At 47.2% G+C, this 21,591-nt stretch overlaps 2 protein-coding genes across 2 annotated transcripts; both read left to right on the plus strand.

Annotated features, from left to right (window-relative positions):
• The first annotated feature begins 42 nt into the window (after positions 1 to 42).
• THAP8 (THAP domain containing 8) lies at positions 43 to 10,702 on the plus strand. The gene is made up of 4 exons (XM_078146231.1): positions 43 to 259; positions 8,948 to 9,117; positions 9,880 to 10,395; positions 10,477 to 10,702. Exons 1-4 carry the CDS (start codon positions 43 to 45, stop codon positions 10,594 to 10,596), a joined length of 1,023 nt encoding a protein of 340 aa, XP_078002357.1. The 3' UTR covers positions 10,597 to 10,702.
• Positions 10,703 to 10,857: 155 nt separating this feature from the next.
• Positions 10,858 to 17,122, plus strand: CLIP3 (CAP-Gly domain containing linker protein 3). The gene is given in 15 exon segments (XM_020977296.2): positions 10,858 to 10,977; positions 11,260 to 11,472; positions 12,270 to 12,409; positions 12,491 to 12,584; positions 12,725 to 12,886; positions 12,995 to 13,113; positions 13,252 to 13,488; positions 13,778 to 13,913; positions 14,109 to 14,237; positions 14,734 to 14,871; positions 14,982 to 15,073; positions 15,075 to 15,106; positions 15,625 to 15,686; positions 15,879 to 15,951; positions 16,524 to 17,122. Coding segments are annotated over 14 exon segments (1,623 nt in total). The 5' UTR covers positions 10,858 to 10,977; positions 11,260 to 11,318; the 3' UTR covers positions 16,579 to 17,122.
• Positions 17,123 to 21,591: the final 4,469 nt, after the last annotated feature.

A 21,591-nucleotide genomic window follows, 5' to 3' on the forward strand; every position in this document is an offset into this window, starting at 1 on the left:
CACTCCCGGGCGATTGGCTAGGTCCCGCTCCAAGCCCGGCCAATGGCCGAGCGACCGGTCCCGCGGCCAGCCAATCAGCGGCCGGGGGCGGGCCTGAGCGGACGCGCGTCACTGGCGGGTGGCGGCGGAGGCGGGGGAGAGCCGCGCTTCCAGCCCCCTGCTCCTCGGTGGCCTGACGCAGGAAACTTTCTTAAATTAAAAATTTATGGGTGTGTTTTTACGCGACAAACTTTTACAGATTATCCCGACTCCACGACGGGTCTCTTGTAACAAAATAAAATCAGTGAAACTAATAACAGTAACCTGCAACTTCCTAATTCTGAAGAACCCCCCACCACACACACACACCTGTCTTTTTGTTATTTAAAGTGAAGAGAAATCCATTTTCTCTCCCTCCTACCCTCAGCTCATTGGAAAGAAAATAAAAGAAACACAAATTTCTACATAGTCAAGAAAAACATTCCCTCAAGGGCTTTACATAAATATCTAGGATGGATGGATAGCTGCACGGATGGATGCATGGATGAATAGATACAGATATGTCTCACTCTGCACCCTAAATCCATCACCTCTGTAATGAATAATATGTTTCATCATCCATCCTCCGAAATCACGGTCATTGTATTGATCTGAGTTCAATCAATCCAAAAACATTTATTAAGCATTTACTTACTAAGCACTGATGCGCCAGACCTCGTTCTAAGAGCACTGGGATACAAAAAGAGGCAGTTCTTACAGTTTTCCAAGTTTTTCATGTTATCAGGTAAATCGTTCTCTTGCTTCTGTTCATTTCATTCTTCATCAGTTTACAAAAGTCTTCAGAAATGGTCATTTTTACAATATAGATGTTATAGGATAAACTGTTCTGCTCCTGCTCGCATCTCTGCATCAGTCCATTTAAGTCTTTCCGTGTCTTTTTGAAATTCTTATATCAAAATAGTATTCCTTCACATCAATATACCACAACTTATCCGGCCATTCCTCAATTGATGGGCATATTGGGCATGTATTTAGTTCCTCAGTTTTTTGCCACTACAAAAAAAAGCTGGTATAAATATTTTTGCGCACATAAGGCCTTTCCTTATTTCTTTGATCTCTTTTGGTATAGACCTAGTGGTATAGCTGGGTTGTGCCTATTCACAGGTCCACCAACAGTGTATCAATGTGAATGTTTTCTCCTAGCCCCTCCAACATTCATCATTTTCTTTTTTTATCCTCTTTTCCATATTGATTAGTGTAAGATGTAATCTCAGAATTGCTTTAATTTGAATTTCTCTAATTATTAGTAGTCATTTGGAACATTTTTCCCCCAACATAGCTGAGAGCCTGTGTTTATTTGTTAAGAACTGACTTCATATGTATGTGTGTGTATACATATATACATGTGTATATACATGCAGAGTGTGTGTGTCTATGTGTGTGTATATATATATATATATATATATATATAGAGAGAGAGAGAGAGAGAGAGAGAGAGAGAGAGAGAGAGAGACACAGAGAGAAAAGAAGACCTTTATCCTTTATCAAATGAGATAATATTTGGGGTTTTTTCTTTAATAGTATTTTTTTTCAATTACTTGTAAAGATAGTTTTCAACATTCATTTTTGTAAAATTTTGAGTTCCAAATTTTTCTCCCTCCCTCTGTTCCCTCCTCCCAAGACAATCTGATATAGGTTATACATGTACAATCATGCTAGACGTATTTCCACATTAGTCATGTTGTGAAAGAACAATCAGAACAAAAGGGGAAAACCAGGAGAAAGAAAAAACAAAACAAAAAGTGAAAATAGCATGCTTCGATCTGCATTCAGACTCCATAGGTCTTTCTCTGGTTGTGGTTAGTACTTTCCATCATGGGTCTTTTGGAATTTTCTTAGATCATTGTATTGCTAAAAAGAGCTAAGTCTATCCTAGTTAAACGTCGAACAGTGTTGCTTTTACTGGGTACAGTGTTCTCCTGGTTCTGCTCACTTCATTCAGCATCAGACCATACAAGTCTTTCCAGGTTTTTCTGAAATCTGTCTGCTCAACAACACTTCTTATGGCACAATAGTATCCCATTATATTCACATACCACAACTTGCTCAGCCATTCCCCAATTGATGGGCATCCCCTCAATTTCCAATTCTTCGCCACCACAGAAAGAGCTGCTGTGACTATTTTTGTACATATGGGTCCTTTTCCCTTTTTTATGACCTCTTCGGGATACAGACCTAGTAGTGGTATTGTTAGATCAAAGGGTATAAACAGTTTTATAGTCCTTTGGGCATAGTTCCAAATTGCTTTCCAGAATGGCTGGATCAGTTCACAACTCCATCAACAATGCATCAGTGTTCCAATTTTCCTATATCTTCTTCAACATTTATCATTTTCCTTTTCTGTCTTGTTAACCAATCTGATAGGTGTGAGATGATACCTCAGAGTTGTTTTAATTTGCATTTCTCTAATCAATAGTGATTTAGAGCATTTTTATATGATTATAGATAGCTTTAATTTCTTCCTCTGAAAACTACCTGTTCATATCCTTTGACCACTTATCAATTGGGGAATGACTTGTATTCTTATAAATTCGACTCAGTTCTCTAAGTATTTTAGAAATGAGGCCTTTATCAGAAACACTGGCTGTAAAAATTATTTCCCAGGTTTCTTTCTAATCTTGGTTACATTGGTTTTGTTTGTGCAAAAACTTTTAAATTTAATGTAATTGAAATTATAAGACAATATTTGTAAAGTGCTTAGAATCGTGTCTGGCTCATCGTAAGTGCTTAATAATTTCTTATTCATTCTCCTTTCTTTTTATCAGAGAAACTCGCTGCAAAGATTCCCCCCAGATGGTTCCATTTTAATCTTAACTTTATTGGATTTGGTCATGCAAAAACTCTGAAATTTTATATAATTGAAATGACCCATTTTATCTTCTCTGCTCTTCTTTATCCCTTGTTTGGCCGTGAACTTTTTTTTTCTGTTCATAGATTTGATAGGTAATTTATCTCTAGGTCTTAGTTCCCATTTGGAGCTGATCTTTGTGTAAGTCATAAGGTGTTGGACTAAATCTAATTTCTTCCATGCTGCTGTTGAATTCTCCCAAAAGTTTTTGTCAAATATTGGGTCCTTATCTCAGTAGCTGGGGTCTTTGTGTTTATTGAAAACTAGAGTATTAGATATATTTACTTAATCTATTCCACTGATCAAACTATTTTCTTTAACCAATAACAAATTGTTTGGAGAATTACTGCTTTGTAGTATGGTTTGAAATGTGGTATTGCTAGGCCTTCTTTGTTTCCATTTCTTTTCATTATTTTTCTTGAGATTTTTGACCTTCCCTCTCTACCTCATGTAAATTAATTTTTTAAATTTGATTTAGTTTTCAGTTTTGAATTCTTTTCCTCTCCCCTCACCTTCCCCTACCCATTGAGAAGACAAGTAAAATAAAAACCATTGCAAATATGTATAATCATGCAAAACAAATTTCTCCATAGCATGTGTCATCATGAGTCCTTTGGAGTTGTGGTGGTTATTGTATTTAATCAAAGTTACTAAGTCTTTCAAAACTGATTATCTTTAGAATATTGTTATTACAGTATAAATTGTTCCCTGGTTCTGCTCACTTCATTTTGTAGCAGTTCACACAAGTCTTTCCAGGTTTCTCTGAAACAATCCCCCTCATCATTTTTTACAGAACCTTGTATTTTATTACATTTATGTACCATGAGTTGTTCAGTCATTCCTCAACTGATGGGAATCCCTTCAGTTTCAAATTATTTTCTACCACAAAAAGAGAGGCAATAAATATTTTTGTATATGTGGGTCCTTTTCCTCTTTCTTTGATATCTTTAGGATACAGACCTAGAAGAGTCATTGCTGGGTCAAAAGATATACACAATTTCATAACTTTGGGGGCATAGCTCCATATTGCTTGCCAGAATGGCTGAACCAGCTGGACCAGCTATACCAACAATGCCTTAGTGTGCTTTTTTTCCCCCACAATCCCTCCAGCATTTCTGTCATCTTAGTCAAATTGATGGATGTGAAGTGGTACCTCATAGTTGTTTTAATTTGCATTTGTCTAATTATTATTCAGAGTTATTTTTTCATATAGTTATTGATAGCTTTGACTTCTTCCTCTGAAAACTGCCTATTCATATCCCTTGACCATGTATCAACTGGGGAATGGGTCTTTTTCTTATAAATTTGACTCAGTTCCCTAAATACCTTAGAAATGAGATTATTATCAGAGAAATTTGCTACAAAGATTTCCCCCTGGTTTCCTACGCCTTCCTCCCAATTTGGCTGCATTTGGTTTTGTTTGTGCAAAATTGTTTAATTTGATGTAATTAAAATGATTGATTCTTCCTCCTGTGAACCTCTCTGTTTCTCATTTAGCCATGAACTCTTCCCTTATCAACAGACCTGACACTTCATTTCTTCCACATTCCACTAGTTTGTTTATATTCCCCTTTTTGTCTAAATTATGTACTCCTTTTGAAGTTTCTTACTATATGGTGTGAGATGTTAGTCTATGCCTGGTTTCTGCCAGATTACTCTCCATTTTTCCCAATAGTTTTTTGTCATGTGATAAGTTCTTGCCCCAATAATTGGGATCTTTGGGTTTATCAGGGACTAGGTTACTGTACTCATTTGTTTCCATGTATTGTATCTAACCTGTTTCAATGAGCAACTTCTCTACTTCTTACCCAGTAGCAGACTATTTTGATGATTACAGCTTTGTAGCACAGTTTGAGATCTGGTACTGCTAGGCCTCCTTCCTTCCTATTTGTTTTTCATTGTTTCTCTTAATATTCTTGACCTTTTTGCTCCTCCAGATAAATTCCGTTATTATTTTTTCTAGTTCTATGAAGTAATCCTTTGGTAGTTTGGTATATAATTTAATAATAATAATAATAATAGCTAACATTTATATAGTATCTACTATGTGCCATGCACTGTGCTAAGTGCTTCACAAATACTATTTCCCTTGACCCTCACAATAACCTTGGGAAGGAGGTGCTATTATTATCCCCATTTTACAGAGAAGGAACAGTCAAATAGGAGGGAAGTGCCTTGTTCAGGTCCAAATAGCTACTATGTGTCTAAGGTCACATTTGAATTCAACTGTCCTTGACTCTAGGCCCAGAGCTCTAGCCATTGAGTCACCTATCTTGACTTTTAGTCATTAATTATAGGTTTATTGTCATTTTGGGGTAGAATATGGCTTGTGTTACCGAGGAGCAATTAACATTTTTCCAATCAATGACATCTGTCTTTTTTTCTGTAAACCTTTGTAGCTGTATTTCTGTAGTTCGTGTGTATATCTTAGCACATAGAACCTCAAGTATTTTCCACGTTCTGTAGTAATTTTAAATAGTTTCTCTCTTTAGCTCTTCCTGCTGGGTTTTATTGGTATTCTATAGAAACTTTTCTAATGTAGGGAGGCCTGAAAGTTAAGGTAAAACCTTGGGAAACAATGACTGGCCAGGCCAACTCCCAAAGGCAACTGGGTTTCATCTCATAGACACGAGATGAGGAGCAGAGCAGCAGTCATAGCAGCGTAGGTTTATTAAAGCTATTGACCCTGGCCTAGTCTCCTCACCTCCATAAATCTTACTTTGCTCAACTGTAAATCGTGGAAATTAAGCCTTGCTCCTACCAACCTCACAGGGGCATTCATAGGATCATACATGTAGGGATGGAAGGGCACTTCTAAAGTCTTTTAATCCATCCTCTTCCTGTTACGGGCAACTAGGTGCAGAAGTGGATACAGTGCTGGGCCTAGAGTCAGGAAGACCTGAGTTCAAATCTGGCCTCAGACACTTCCTAGCTGTGTGACCCTAGGCAAGGCACTTAACCCTGTCTGCCTCAGTTTCCTCATCTGTAAAATTAACTGGATAAGAAAATGAAAAACCCTTGCAGCATCTTTGCCAAGAAAACCCTAAATGGGGTCGTGAAGAGTCAGACACTGCGGAACAACAAATAACCACCTTGTCTTATAGAGGAGAAAACTGAGACGAATGTTTGCTGAGGACACACAGGTCTGTGTATATAGTGCTGCATATAATTACATTATTTCATCTGAACTTAATATAAACCTCCTGGAATAAGTGCTATTGGTATCAAAAAAGGGATAATAATAAAAAGAAGAGCTATCATTCCCACAGTGCCTTAAAAATTTTTAATTTTAACTTTAATTTTAAATCTTAATTTAAATTCATACATGCAAAGCATTTTACATGTATTATCTTATTTGATCCTCATAACAACTCTGTCAGGTAGATGCTATCATTGTTCCCATTTTCCAGATAGGGAAACTGAAGAGTGAGAAAAGTTAAGTGACTTGCCCAGGTCACACAGTCAGTAAAATTCAGAAGTGGGAAATTGATATTATAAGCCCATTTTACAGATGAGGAGACCGAGGCTCAAATGATGTCACAACAGTAGCATCTGAGGAATGCTTTGAAACTGTCTCTCCTGATTCCAAATCCAGCATTCTTTCCACTTATTAAGTGCCTACTATGTTCTAGGCACTGTGCTTAAGCAAGCATTAGGGATATAAACAAAGGGGAAAATAGTTCTAATAATTCTAACAGGAGAAGCAGGTAAATAACTTTTGGTCATTGTTCAGGCATGTCTGACTCTTTGTGACCCCATGGACCATAGCACACCAGGCCCTTCCGTCCTCCACTGTCTCTCAAAGTCTGTCCAAGGTCATGCTCATAGAGTTCATGAGACCATCCATCCTTCTCATCCTCTGCCATCTCCTTTTCCTTTGGCCTTCAATCTTTCCTAATATCAGAGTTTTTTTCAATGAGTCCTGTCTTCTCATTATGTGGCCAAAGTATTAAAGCTTCAGCTTCAGTATTTCACCTTTCAGTGAATCGCCTGAATTAACGTAAGCATTGACATATTTGATCTCCTTCCTGTATCAGGAACTCTCAAACATCTTCTCCAGCACCAGGATTTCAAATTATTGATTCTGCGGAGCTCAGTTTTCCTTATAGTCCAACTCTTGCAGCTATATGTTGCTACTGGCAAAATAACTAGGGTTATACAAGATATAGACAGAGTCAGTTTGTTAGAGTAGACAGAGCATCGCACATAGAAGTCAGGGTGAACTGGCCTTCAATATTGCTCAAACTTTTACTAGTTGTATGACTCTGGTCAAATTGCTGCTTCTTCCTGGTTCACCGAATCCCCTGCAAAATTAGAAAGTGCAACTCGCCGGCCTCCAAGGTCCTTTTTAAGTCTAGATATATGATTCTCTGGGAGGTATTCTCAGAGTGGAAGGAATTAGCAGCCAGCAGGACTCAGAAGGGCCTCCTGCAAAATGGGGCATTTGAGCTGGCCCAAGGAAGAACATTTGGGACACTAAGGCTGAGGTGAGGGGTACATTCCGGGCATGAGAGACAGCCTGTACAAAGACAGGGAGGTGAAATGTGAGGAGCAGCAAATCATACACCACTATGTTTCCTTGATGGAAGTGACTTTCATTGTGGGCTGATTTACATGAAGTGAGTGGTGACTAAACATTTGTTGAATTGATCAGGACTCTAGTGCATAGTAAGAACTTAATAAACCCTTCCTTCCTCCCTCCTTCCTTCTTTTCTTTCTGAGAATTCTCTGATGTTAAGGGATAAGGAGTAATGAAAGCCCATTGCACTTATGGGGTTCCTCTCAATTAAGAATTCATTACATAGAAATGTACTGTGTACAAAGTAACAGCAATATTGTAAGATGATCAGCTGTGAATGACTTAGCTATTCTCAGTAATATAATGATCCAAGACAACTCTGAAGGACTTATGAAAAATGCTATCCATCCCCAGAGACAGAACTGATGGTGTCTGAATACAGATTGAAGAATACTTTTTTTACTTTCTTTATTTTTCATGAGTTTTTTTGGGGGGAGTGTCTATGTTTTCCTTTACAACATGGCTATTACGGAAATGTTTCACATGACTACAATGTATAACCAAACTGCTTGCCTTCTCAATGTGGTGGGGGGAGGGAGGAGAGAGAATTTGGAACTCAAAGTTTTAAAAACAAATGTTAAAAATTGTTTTTACACGTAACTAGGGGAAAATAAAATACTAAATAAAAAATAATTAAAAAGATTCAAAAAGATGAAACAAATTCTCCACATATAGACAGATGGACATTGACAGATGCATTTATTAAGCACTTAATATATGCCAAGTACTGTGCGAATACAGTCCCTCCCCTCAAGTTTACATTCTAGTTGGGGGGGAAGGCCACATATGAGGGAAACTGGAAAGAATAATAAACAGTATTTACACACTCTATATTTAATACAACTTCCCCACATTATTTACAACCATTATATATGACGTATTTGCACATAATATTTATATATAGTACTTAGAAACTTTAAGGTCTCTAAACTGCTTTATGGAAGTCATCTCTGAGACCCTCACAATAACCCTAAGAAGGAGGTGATATTATCAATTCCTTTCAAGCTGAAACTTCTCATGTTTATTCCATTTATGAGGCTGCTATGCTGCTTGAATTTCCGGGGGTTCCTCCCTCACCCCCACCCCTTGCCTCCTTCATTCCATTAATAAACTTTTCTCCACACACAATTCAGACAGTAAGAAAGCTCTGGGTTCTGACAAGAGAATGGCCCATTCAGTGAGGAATGCCCCTAGAAATCTACAAATCGTTCAAGTTAGACTATAGGTTCCCTGACGACAGGAACTTCGCAGTTCTTTCCTCTGTATGGCCTCCAGCCCCTCTCCCCTTGGGCCCAATATATCCTTGGCACAGAAATGGAAAGGATTCCGAATCCACCCCGCCCTCTACTTTTGCGCAGGCGCATTCCTCTTTCTTTGAGGCCTGCAGGTCTGCGCGTGTGCATGTATCCAGCTACAACTGCGCAAGCGCCCGGGCGCTTCCCTTGCCACGTGACAAAGCTAACGTTGAATCACGTGACGAGGGCGGCGCGCAGAAGCAGACCGACCCGGGAATCCCGCGGAGCCCCGAGGGAGGGAGCCAGACAGGGCCGGGACAGAGGTCGGGCCATGCCCACGTCTTCTTTGGCTCCGCCCTGCCCCAACACTGCTGGCCTACTCGGCGCCGACAATCTCCGCCTCAGCTTTTCCACAAGTGAGAGTCACTGTCAGGGAAGGGCGAGCGGGGCGCTCTGAGAGTCTGACGTCAAGACGCCGTGGTGACGTTGATCCCCGCCCCCTCCTGAAGAGAGCGAGGCCCTGGGAGGCGGGGCGCAGGGCACTGTGGGCGGGGCTTCCTCCTCTGTTCTCCCCCTCCCCCCCAAGTCCCAGGGGCGGAGGGAGGGAGAGGAGCCCTGGGATTCCAGGTCTAGAGCTGGAAGGAGCCCCAGAGGCCATCCAGCCCCACCCCCTCTCTCTACAGTGGAAGAAACTGAGGCCCAGGCAGAAGTGACTCGTCCAAGGTCACCCCGGGAGTAAGTGACTGAGTCGGGGTTCCCACATAGGGCCTCTGGCTGTGAAAACAGCTTTCCCCCTCCCCCCAGGGGTGGACCCTAGGTCCTCCCGGCCCTGCTGGGGTCACAGTCCCCTCCAACTCCACCCCCATAATAGATGCTCCAGCATGATGGGGATCCTAGAGTCACATCTGGAGCTGGAAGGGGCCCCGAGGGGCCCTCTAGTCTAACTCCCTCCTTTTACAGATGGGGAAACTGAGGCACAGTTCGCGCAGTGACTGCTGCCACGTCACAAGGCGGAGCCAGCACTTGAGTCCAGGTCCTCTGGCTCCAAAGGCAGTGCTTCTGCGACTACATCATGCCCAACCCCTACCCCCACTGCCCCCGTCCGGTCCCTGGCCCCGAGCCTGGCACCGGGCACGGCTCATGACCTTGACTGGGGGCCCACCCTTGGTGTCTTTCAGAAACCGAGACGGCGCGGCCCTGACGGCTGGGATCCCCGCGCAGCAGCAGCAGCCCTGAAGGCGACCGTGACCGTGGCCTCCTGGGGGGCCTCTGCGCTCCCGGGGACGGCGTACCTGGAGGCCTGGGCGGCCCAGCCCCACGAGGCGCGGCCCCTGCCCCCCGTGACCGTGGTGTCGTCGGCGCTCGTCACTCCCATCGTCTCCACGCTGCCCATCGTGTCCCACGCGGCCGCCAGGGCCTCGGCCGGGGCTGAGCGAGCGAGGGCCGGGGAGCCCGACGGGGCGGCCGGGGCGCCGTCCGGGGCGGCCCCGCGGGACGAGCACGCGTACCACCGCGCGCGGCTGGAGCCCGAGGCCGGGCTGGACGGGGTGGTGGCCGCGCTGCAGCGCAAGGTGCGGGGGCTGCAGCAGCGGCAGCGCCGGCACCGGGCGCGCCTGGGCGCCCTCGAGGGGCTCGTGCAGCAGCTGCGCCGGGATCACCTGTTGTCTCACGAGCGCCTGCGGCTGCTGGGCGCGGTGAGCGCGCGGGATGGGGGGTGCGGTGCGGGCCACGCGCGGGGGCCACCACTCACTACGTTCCCCCTGTTCTTCCCGCAGACATGCGTGCCTGGGGGCCCCACGCGCCCCGAGCCCGCGGGGGCCGGCGCGGTGGCCATCGTGTGCGGGGAGCAGCCGGCCGCCGTCCTCTACACGCTGACGCCCGCCCACGACCCTTGAGCCCCCCAGGGGAAGAGGCCTGCGTGCCTCAGTGGCTCTTTTGGACTCAATAAACTAACTTGAAAAAACCTCGAGTCTCTGAATTGGGGGTTGGGGGCGCCTGTGGGACCTGCGCCTCTTTTTGTCTCACCCCTTATAGCCACCTTGGACTATCTCTGCCTGTGTATCTTTCCCTGCACGTCTAGGAGGGGAGGGGAGGGTCTCCGTTGCCTCCCTTCTCCGTGTCCCCCGCCCCGGGGGGGGGCGCGCCTTGCGGTGCGCATGCGCACTCGGGGCCCCGCCCTCCGGCCCGTCTCTGTCTCCAGGTCTCTCCATTTCCATCGTCTCTCCATCCTCTTCTCTTTGCATCAGTCTCTCCCCTTCTCTGTCTCTGCACCCGGGGTAAGGGGGCCCGGCCCTGACCGGGATGAACAGGTAGCCAGGCATCCGACCCCCGCGGTCCCTGGTTGCATCTCCTACGGCCAGAGGGGCCCAACGCCTTGGTCTAGGAGGGAGGGGAGGGGAGAGGATGCGGGGTGGGGGGAGGTAGATTCCCTAACTGGGGGGGGGCTTGGATTTTGGAAGGGATCTCCAGGACCCTGGGAGTGGGGTATACCACCTGCCCCTGGCTTGGGGGGGGGGCAACGAGCCCTAACACCCGCTTGTCTGTCCCCTCCCCCCCAGGCTGAGACCCCAGCCTCCCTGAGTGCCCCAGGCCCCCCTCCCCGAGCGTCCCTGGGGCCATGACGAAGACGGACGCTGCAGCGCTGCCCCCGGAGGAGGAAGAAGAGGAGGAGGAGGAGGAGCGCCTGCCAGAAGCTCCCAGCCCCATCCCGGAGCGCAGGCAGAAGCCAGTGGTGCACCCCTCAGCCCCAGCCCCGCTGCCCAAGGACTATGGTAAACAGCCCCAAGATCGGAGATTCTCCGAGGTGTGGCTTCGCCATAGATGCATCCAGCAGGACCTGGGGTTGGGGAACCCCCGGGCTCCGCGCTCCAGAGCCATGCCAGGATTCGGTTCTGAGATTCAGTCTTGTGACATAACAGGATGCGATCTTTTCTGCCGAGGTTTCTGTCCCAGGATCTGAGGGATCAGCTGGGAGGACTTAGTGGGAATCCAGAACAATCTAACCTGGAGCCCCCCAAGAGTTTGTGGGATCTGATGTATCTGGGTAGGGGGATTTGGGGCTTGGGGTCCATGAACTTGGTTGTTTTTTAAAGGTATTTGTTGATAATTGCATTTCGCTGTCGGGTTGCCTTTGTGATTCTGACTGTTTTATGCATTTAAAAACATGGTTCTGAGGTGGGGCCCGTAGGCTTCACCAGATTGCCAGCCCACGGGGACCAGGCCATAAAACACATTTTAAGAACCCCTCTTTTAGTGGATCTTACACTGGAGACTGAGCAGAAGGCAGTGGGGGAGGGGAGGGGGGAAGGAGAGATTCAGCCCAGGGATGCAGCAGGGTGCTGGGTTGGGGGGTGAGTGTGAAAGGATTCCAGGTGAGGTCTTTCAGTCCAGTAGGTTCTGTTCTGGGATGATCCAAAGGGGTCTGATGAGGCAGCAAAGGAGGGGTCCGCTCTCTAGGGACCCTGGCACAGAAGCTCAGGCGGAATCTAGGCTCTGGCTCTGTCAGGTGGAAGGGGGGGGGTGGTTTTGTCTTGGCCAAGGGATGACCTCTTTCTGTCTCTCCCACCAGCCTTCACTTTCTTTGATCCCAATGACCCCGCCTGCCAGGAGATTCTGCTGGACCCTCGCACGACGATCCCTGAGCTCTTTGCCATCATCCGTCAATGGGTACCCCAAGTTCAGCACAAGATTGACGTCATTGGCAATGAGGTGGGTTAGAGGCTGCCCGCAGGATACAGGGGGCCCAGGGACAGCCCTCCCCAGGTTGACGCTGTGACCCTGTGTCCCCAGATCCTACGCCGTGGATGTCATGTGAATGACCGGGATGGGCTCACAGACATGACCTTGCTCCACTATGCCTGCAAAGCCGGGGCTCATGGTGTTGGTGAGTGAGCTCCCTGGAGCCCCAGAACCAAATTTTTAAGCCCCTGAGATTCCATGCCCTTGAGATCCCCAAATGCCAGGTACCCCTAAGCTCTTGTCTCCACTGACCAGCCTGTGCCCACCCTGCCAACTTCCCAACAGGCGACCCAGTAGCCGCTGTCCGCCTGTCACAGCAGCTGCTGGCCCTGGGGGGTGACGTGACCCTGCGGAGCCGCTGGACAAACATGAACGCACTCCATTATGCGGCATATTTTGACGTCCCTGATCTCATCCGAGTACTGCTAAAGGGGGCCCGGCCCCGAGGTATGTGGGGGGAGGTCCCAGACTATTAGGGGAGGGAGTCTGGGACCTGAAGTGTCTCTGGCTACCCTGACTATGCCCCTTTCTGCCCCGCCTCCACTCCCCTCCTAGTGGTGAACTCTACATGCAGTGACTTCAATCATGGCTCAGCCCTGCATATCGCAGCCTCCAACCTGTGCCTCGGGGCCGCACGCTGCCTCTTGGAGCATGGTGCCAACCCTGCTCTGCGGGTATGTGACCCCTACCTCAGTCCTGGCATCCCCCCGTTATGCCCTATGGTACCATGTCCCCAGAAGTCTGGGTCCTCTGAGGGCAGCCAGATGTATCCTAGGTACCTGGGTCCCCTGACCATGGCTGTCCCCCCACAGAACCGCAAGGGCCAAGTCCCAGCTGAGGTTGTCCCAGACCCTATGGACATGTCCCTGGACAAGGCCGAGGCTGCCCTCGTGGCCAAGGAGCTGAGGACGCTGCTGGAGGAGGCTGTCCCCCTGTCCTGTGCCCTCCCCAAGGTCACGTTACCCAACTATGACAACGTCCCAGGCAACCTCATGCTCAGCGCCCTTGGCCTTCGGCTCGGAGACCGGGTCCTGCTAGATGGCCAGAAGGTCAGGAGTCATAGGAGGCAGCAGTCAACCATCCTGAGGGCTGAGATTGTGTCATGGATTGATGGGTGGAGAATCCAAATTCTTGGGTCAAAATCTAGACAGAAGTCAAGGATGAGACCATAGAGGGGTCATGCGGATGTCTGAAGTTGGAATACGAGGTCTAGGATGGTTGGAGTTAGGGGTCTAGGCAGGAAATGAGAGGGAAGTGGGGGGGAAGCTCGGCCTCAGGCCCTGCACACCTTGACTGGTGCACAGACCCTGAACCTCTTCATTGTCCCTCCCCACCCAGGCAGGGACGCTGCGTTTCTGTGGGACCACAGAGTTCGCCAGTGGCCAGTGGGTGGGCGTGGAGCTGGACGAGCCGGAGGGCAAGAACGATGGAAGTGTAGGGGGTGTGCGGTACTTCATCTGCCCCCCTAAGCAGGGTCAGTGTGGCCATCTCCCTGTCCCAAATTCGTATCACTCCCTATTCTCAGAATTCCTTGTCCCGGGAGGGTAGTACCCTTTACTGGACCAGATTAGAGTTACTTTCTGTCCTGAACTTGAAAGCTGACCCCCACTGTGGAGGGACTGGGGGGTCATTGGGGTGCCAGCCCTGCTGACACCCCCTACTTCTCCAGGGCTGTTTGCCTCTGTCTCCAAGGTGTCAAAAGCAGCCGACGCCCCTCCTTCCTCTGTCACCTCCACCCCTCGCACCCCTCGGATGGACTTTTCCCGTGTCACTGGCAAAGGTCGAAAGGAGCGCAAAGGTCAGAAGGGGTCACTGGTCTCTTTGAGACCAAGGGCAGAGCCATTGGTTCCTCTGGGCCTAAGGAGAGATCAGGGTTTACTTAGGGGACAGGAGTTTCAGTGGTTAGTGTGGTACTGGGCTGTTGGAAGTGTGTATAGTACAGAAGCGTCTCTGTCCTTTTTCAGTTCAAGGTTCTGAAATAAGGAGGTGGTTGAGGATGGGGTGTCCATGCTTAGGGAAATCCTGATTTTAGAGGGTCCTTGGTTCAAAGATTTCTTAAGTTTTGGGGATCCCTAATTTGGGCATCCCAGATTGAAGTAATTCTGTGTTCAAGGGTAGACTTAGGATTGTGGGCCCAATGGGTCTTAGGTTTAGGGGGTACCAAATTTCAGGGTTCTGGGGTTTTAGACTATCCTTCATTCATGGGAGTCCTGGGTTTAAGAGGTCCAAAGTTGGGGGAGAAACTCTGGACCCTTAGCCTCTACATCCTGCCCTCTCCCTTCCCCTTCCTCCAGCAAAGAAAAAGTCACCATCGCCCTCCTTGGGCAGCCTCCAGCGTGAGGGATTAAAAGCTGAAGTTGGGGACCAAGTGCTGGTGGCTGGGCAGAAGCAGGGTGTGATTCGCTTTTATGGGAAGACAGACTTTGCCCCTGGTAAGGCAGATGCTCTGGGCCCCTGGCAGAGGTTGTGGGGAGGGAAGAAATTGAGGGACCCAAGATCCAGCCAGGCAAGGACTGTGATTCAACCTTGTCTCTATCCCCAGGGTATTGGTTTGGCATTGAGCTGGACCACCCAACAGGAAAACACGATGGCTCTGTCTTTGGTGTCAGATACTTCACATGTCCTCCTCGCCACGGGGGTCTTTGCCCCTGCATCCCGCATACAAAGGTAAGCCCCAGCACCCTGAACACCAACCACCACAAAAAACTCAGTACCCCCAGACCTGAGAGATTCTCCCTGAAAAAACAAAAACAAAAATCCAGGAGCCCATGCAGTGCAATGACCTCCCAAACCTAGGTGATCCAGACACACATCCCAGACACTAGAAACCTAGATACCTTAAGATCTAGATAGAGGTCCTCTCCAAAGACCTTGGAGAGAAACCCAGGATACTCTGGAACACAGACACTGCTAATCAGGGACTCCCCCAGACCCAGCAGGAGATGGGCAGCCCTTTGGTGTTCCAAATCCAGAGACCTGCCTCCCCAGCCAAAGACCAAGAGAGGCTCAGACACAAGAGCACCCTCCCACCCCCACCCTGCTCCAGCATATTGTCCTCAAACTCAGGAAATACTGAAAGCCAAGACTTAAGAAACTTTAAAACAGTGATGACCCTCACTTTACATCACCCCTGCTTGCATCTCCCCTGCAACCTGTCTGACATGTACCCTTTGATGTCTCTCCAGAATTGGTGGCTCCACTGAGCCCCCTAAGGACAGCATCACAGCCAAGAAAGTCCAAGTGACCAGTAGGTGTGGGGGCCCTGAAGGGATAACAAGGGGACTTTGGGGATTTCATGGCCCTGGGAATGCATGAGGTGGGAGGCTCAGAGAAGGATTAAGGGGGGTCCTAGAGAGGTCTGGGGAGGCCCTGGGAGGGTCCCTAGCCACAGAAGCTTGGTTTCTTACCCCGTCCTGACCACAGCTGCTTTTCCCCGTAGTGACTCAGCCCAAACGCACATTCCCAACCGTCCGGACTCCCAAGGACATCACATCAGAAAACTCTATCTCCAGGTATGGGTGCAGGAGCCCGCCTTAATTCAGTCCAGCTTTTTAGAGCCCAAGATTGGGAAGGCAAGAGACAGGGTTAGTGGGAGTGGATGTGGAGGGAGAGAGGAAGCCAGAGCTGAGTCCATGGTTGGGGGAGGAGAAAGAGAAGGCAAGTTTGGAATCATGAATACGAGTCTGATTTGGGGTATAGTGAGTATGGGGGGGAGTATTGGGGAGATGGATCGGGACTGGAGAGTGGTCAGCGCCAGAGGGGATGGGCTAGAAGGAAGGAGAAGGATGTCAAAGATAGGGAAAAGTCTAGGATGGGTAGAGATTGGAGCCGGGGGTGAGGAGAGGCTTGAGATGGGTAAATATTGGACCTGAAAAGCATTTGGGGAAGAGGGATGGCTATGATCAGAGAGGGGCTGGGCACGAACAAAGATGGCGGTGGGAGAGGTTAGGGTCAGGGACGAGGGAGCTGGGATGAGATCATGGGAGGTGGGACGGAGGAGAGGAGAGGGGACTGGAATGAAGGCAGCAAGCCTGGTGCCCCGCTGCTTCTTGTGTGCCATGGCTGGTCCCATTTCTCCTCCTAGGTTACTCTTCTGTTGCTGGTTTCCCTGGATGCTTCGGGCAGAAATGCAGTCGTAGGAACCGGGAACTGATGGTGGCCCGAACTACCCCCCGATATACTGACCCCCTCAAATACAAGTCCCAGCTCACCCCAAATACACCACCCCCAATTCCCCCCCAGCGTACCAACCCCTCTGGATCAGACCCCAGTTAACGTGGGCATCGGTGTCAGAGCTATCCCTTACTTATCGCTGACCGTGCCATCCGACATCCCCTCAGAGACACTGACCCCAGAGCAGCCCCAGACGGCCTGAAATAACCCCAAATTATCCCCTTCCTGGTGAGACCCTTGGTGACCCCCCCAGTGACTCCCTATAACCCCCCAGTGCCTTGATATTCACAATTAGCCCCTCCCCCTTAGAGAAATCTCTATTTTTTAAGACACTACAACCCCCGGGCCCATTCCTGGACCCCCCCAGATCCTGGCCAAGCCCCACACTCACATTAGGGCCCCCAAAGCCGCCTGGGGTGTCACTCACTGACCCGCATGCCTCCCCCCCCCAACTCAGCATGACATCTCCCTCACCCTGCCTGGCTTCAATAAAGACATTTCTATGGCCAAGGGTCTTTGGGTCACTTTGTTTGAGTTACTATAGAATCACAGATTCAGAGCTAATAGGGACTCTAGAAGCTGTGGCGCATAACCCCTTCGTTTTACAAAGGGAGAAACTGAGGCTGAGAGGGGACATCACTTGTCCAAGGTCCCATAGCTAGTAAGTAACTGGGGTCATGCCAAGTCTAGGCCCAGCCCTCTGCTCGCTACACAGACCATTCAGCCATGCCCCTGTCTCTGTGCCTGTTCATAGGCCACTCAAGGATGCTTGGGGAAGTCCTGCCTGGGGGCCAGCCTGTGGTCTTCCTGCCCCAGGCCCACCAGTCTATGGCGAGGACAGAGAAGGGATAGGAAAGTAGGCAGCCCTGTCCTCACTGCCTTCCCACTGACCACCTGGCTTGGAACCAAGCCGGGGCAAATGAGCAGAGGGAAAGGGCTGGATGGTAGCAGGGGCAGCTGCGGCCTGGCGTATCCAAACAGCACATCAGGGACGTTTTCAGACTTGCAGGGTCATCATGCATCCACCCCCACCCCAGGGCTCCATCCGTGGCCTCTTCTCTGGTGGTAACTTCACCTAGTCCCACGCATTCCGAGGGTTCTCTGTGCAGATGACTCCCAATTCCATATATCTGGCCCTCGTGTCTCCCCTGGGATCCAGCCCCACGTCTCCAGCCTCCTAGGGACATCTCCACCTGGATATCCCGTTGGTACCTCAAAACTCAATATATGCAGAACAACTCATTCCCTTTCCTCCAAAATCCGTTTTACAGATATCTTATTTGATCCTCATGACAGCTCTGGGAGGTGAGTGTTATGTTGCCCGTTTTTCAGATGAGGAAACTGAGGTAGACGGGTTAACTGCGTTGCCCAGGGTTACACAGCTAGGGAGTGTCTGAGTATCTAGAAAAATTTGAACACATTGTTCAGGCTCCATGTGCTATCCATTGCATCACCTGGTCATTCGCTGCCAGGTCCTGTCAATTCTGCCTCCAGAACCCCCCTCCAACCCCTTCTCTCCACTCACACTCACTCCACGCCTCTACCCAGGTTCAGACCTTCCATCTCTTCCATCCCTTCTCCCCTGGACAGCTGCTGTAGCCTGCTGGTTGGGCTTCCTGCTTTCTGTCTCCCCCTTTCTCCAATCCACCCTGCACTCTGCCGCTGAATTAGTCATCCTAGAACACAGCCCTGACCACGCCGCTCCCTACTGCCTCTAGGATTAGATCCAAATGTATCAGCCTGGCTCTTCCACAATCTGGCTTCTACTTTCCTTGCCAGATGGATTTCACCTTAAGCCTCATCACCGACTCTGGACAAATTAGACTATCAGCGGCTTCCCAACCTTGATGCTCCTCCTTCGGCCCCATGCATTGGCACCAGCTCAGTGAGTGGGGCCCCGGTGCCTACAACGCCTCCTCTCCCTTACTTAAAACACTCCAGCCGCCACTCCGGCACCACCTGCTCCAAAAGCCTTCCCTCGTCCTCCAGGTGTTAGGGAAGCACTGTCTCCTGCCTCATATCACCATGCTCTTGTATTCCTCCAGGTAGAAGGTCATAATAATAACAATAATTAATAATTCCTCTCCATACCACAATGCCGGGGAGAATTCAACAACAAACAGGACAAGAACAAAATTGTTGCCTATAATTGCCTGGCCATGACTTTTGTTATTGTTGTTCAGTCATGTCTGACTCTTTGTGCCCCCATCTGGGGTTTTCTTGGCAGAGATACTGGAATGGTTTGCCATTTTCTTCTCCAGTTCATTTTACAGATGAGGAAACTGAGTCAGACAGAGTTAAGTGACTTGTCCAGGGTCACACAGCTAATAAGCATCTGAGGTCATATTTGAACTCAGGTCTTCTTACCAGTCAAGCCCAGTGCTCTATGCACCGTGGCACCACCTAGCAGTGCTGAAGGGTGAGGATACAAGAATTGAATCAAAAGGCCTTTCTTGGGCTGTATGCATACGTGGAGCAAATGGCTGAATCCTGTGGTTTTCTTTACAGAAATAGACAGATATAGGACAGTACTTAGGGTTAGGTTTTCACCACCAGAAATTACAAAGAGATGATCTTTTAAGAGCCCAGCTGTGCTGTTGCAAAGAAACAGTAGAAATTATACATGTATGCCCACAGGGTACAAAAATGTAATACCTAGAAAGAAATTATCATGTGGGCAGAATTAGATACCAGATGCTCACTAACCTTCATAGATTAACAGATGACAAATCCCTGAGCTACAAATAGAGACACCAAGCTATTTTTGAGAGTGCAACAAATAAGTTGTACTGGAACTAGAGTATTTTCACAGAAAAAACTGCTGCCCACTAGCGCCCAAACACAATGTTGATGCATTAATCATAATAATGATAATAATAGCATTTTATATTTTTGTATTTATTTTCTATTTTTATACTAGCATTTTATATTTTTATGTTTATTTTCTATTTTTATACTAGCATTTTATATTTGTATATTTATTTTATATTTCATAACAGCATTTAAATTTATTTTTTATAATGCCACTTTTATATTTGTATATTTATTTTGTATTTTTATAATAGCATTTTACATTTATATTTTACTTATATACTATTAATTGTATACATTTATAATAGCATTTTTACATTTATATTTTATATTTTTATAATAGCATTTTATACTCATATATTTATTTTACATTTTATAATAGCATTTTGTATTTTACTTTATATTTTTATAATAGCATTTTATATTTTATTTATATTTTATCTATGTTTTATATTTTTATGATAGCATTTTATATTTATATTTTATTTATACATTATATTTATTTTATATCTTTACAATAGCATATTTATATTTTTATAATAGCATTTTATATTTATATTTTATATTTTTATAATAGCACCTTATTTTTATTTATATTATTTTATTTTAACATTTACAAAGCTCTTTACCTATTTTACTTCATTTAATCCTTATGACAGCCCTTCCTGGGAGGAAGATGCCATTGTTATCTCCATTTTACAGATGAAGAAACTGAGGCACAGATTGAGTAACTTGTCCAGGATCACGTAGCCGGTGAATGTCCGAGGCTGGATTTGAATTCAGGTCTTCCTGACTCCAGATCTGGTGTTCTATCCCCTGTGCCACCATGCATACCGGTCTACTTATTGTCCGCCAACATAATGATCCATCTCTTTATCTGTAGCTTAACACTGTCTCCCCACTTTGTGACTTCTCACTGTTCCTGATGCTTAGAGTAAACCCTTTCTACCTCTGCTTCCTGGCTTCCTTCAAGGCTCTGATCAGCTAAATCCCACCTTCTGCAAGAAGTTTTCCCAGATCACCTTCAATGCTAGTGCCTTCACTCTGAGAATATCTCCAAATTATCTCTTTTATACATCTTGCTTGTATGTAGTTGTTTGCCTGTTGTCTCACCTATTAGATTTTACATTCCTTTGAAGTAGGGACTGTTTTTTACCTTATGTTGAATCTTAGTACAGTGCCTAGAACAAAGTAAATGCTTAACAAATACTTGTTAACTTGATATATCATCCTGTCTGACCAGTCTTGCTTTGTCTCCTTTGCTGGGTCTTTCTTCATCTATATCTCGCCTGCCCCCTCACTACAGGTATCTCTCACAGCTCTGTCCTGCGCCTCTTCTCTTCTCTCCATACTATTTCACTTGGGGATCTCATCACCCCCCACGTTTAAGTTATCATTACTATGCTGATGATTCTCAAATCTACCTTTCCTGCCGCAATCTCTCTGCTGACCTCCAATCTCCCATCTCCAACTGTGTCTCACACATTTAGAACTGAATGTCCAGCAGACAATATGTCCAATTAAACTCAATATGTCCAAAACAGAATTCATCACCTTCCCCACTAAACCTTCTCTCCCCACCTTCCCTTTTCCTGTAGAGGGCAACAGCATCCTCCCGTCCTTTAGGCTCACAACAAAGGAATCACTCTCCTCCATCCCCCATGTCAGATATGGTCCCAGGGCCTGTTAATTTCACAGTTGCAATATCTCTTGTAGATTTCGCCTCTGCAACATCTCTCCTGGACCCCTCCTTTCTTTCCTCTGACTCTGTCACTTCTCCGATGTGGACCCTCATCACCTCATGCCTGGACCATCGCAGTAGTGGCTGGCGGGTCTGCCTGCCTCAAGTCTCCCCGTACTTCAGTCCATCCTCCATTTAGCCACTAAAGGGATTTTTCTAGTGTAGGTCTGACCGTATAACTGCTAAAAGTTTATTTACCATATAAATTTATTTATGCAGTAAATTTCAGTGTCTCCTGTCATCTCCAGGATCAAATACAAAAATGCTCTGTTTGGTATCTGAAGCCCTTCATAATCTGGTCCCCCAACTACATGAGAGTGCTGAGTGGTGTTACACTGGGCCTGGCATCAGGATGATCTAAATTCTAAATACAGCCTCAGACACTTGTTAGCTGTGTAACTCTAGGCAAGTCGCTTAGCCTGTGTTT

Source organism: Phascolarctos cinereus, unplaced genomic scaffold (genome assembly GCF_003287225.1).
Source record: "Phascolarctos cinereus isolate Bilbo 61053 unplaced genomic scaffold, phaCin_HiC Scaffold_726;HRSCAF=1367, whole genome shotgun sequence".
NCBI lineage: Eukaryota > Metazoa > Chordata > Mammalia > Diprotodontia > Phascolarctidae > Phascolarctos > Phascolarctos cinereus.

Excerpts from the sequence above, each read along its gene's own strand:
- THAP8 (XM_078146231.1), top strand. The coding sequence starts at position 43 with ATGGCCGAGCGACCGGTCCCGCGGCCAGCCAATCAGCGGCCGGGGGCG. Across the intron at positions 260-8,947 it reads TTATCCCGACTCCACGACGG|GGCGGCGCGCAGAAGCAGAC; the intron begins GTCTCTTGTAAC and ends TCACGTGACGAG. Across the intron at positions 9,118-9,879 it reads CCGCCTCAGCTTTTCCACAA|AAACCGAGACGGCGCGGCCC; the intron begins GTGAGAGTCACT and ends GGTGTCTTTCAG.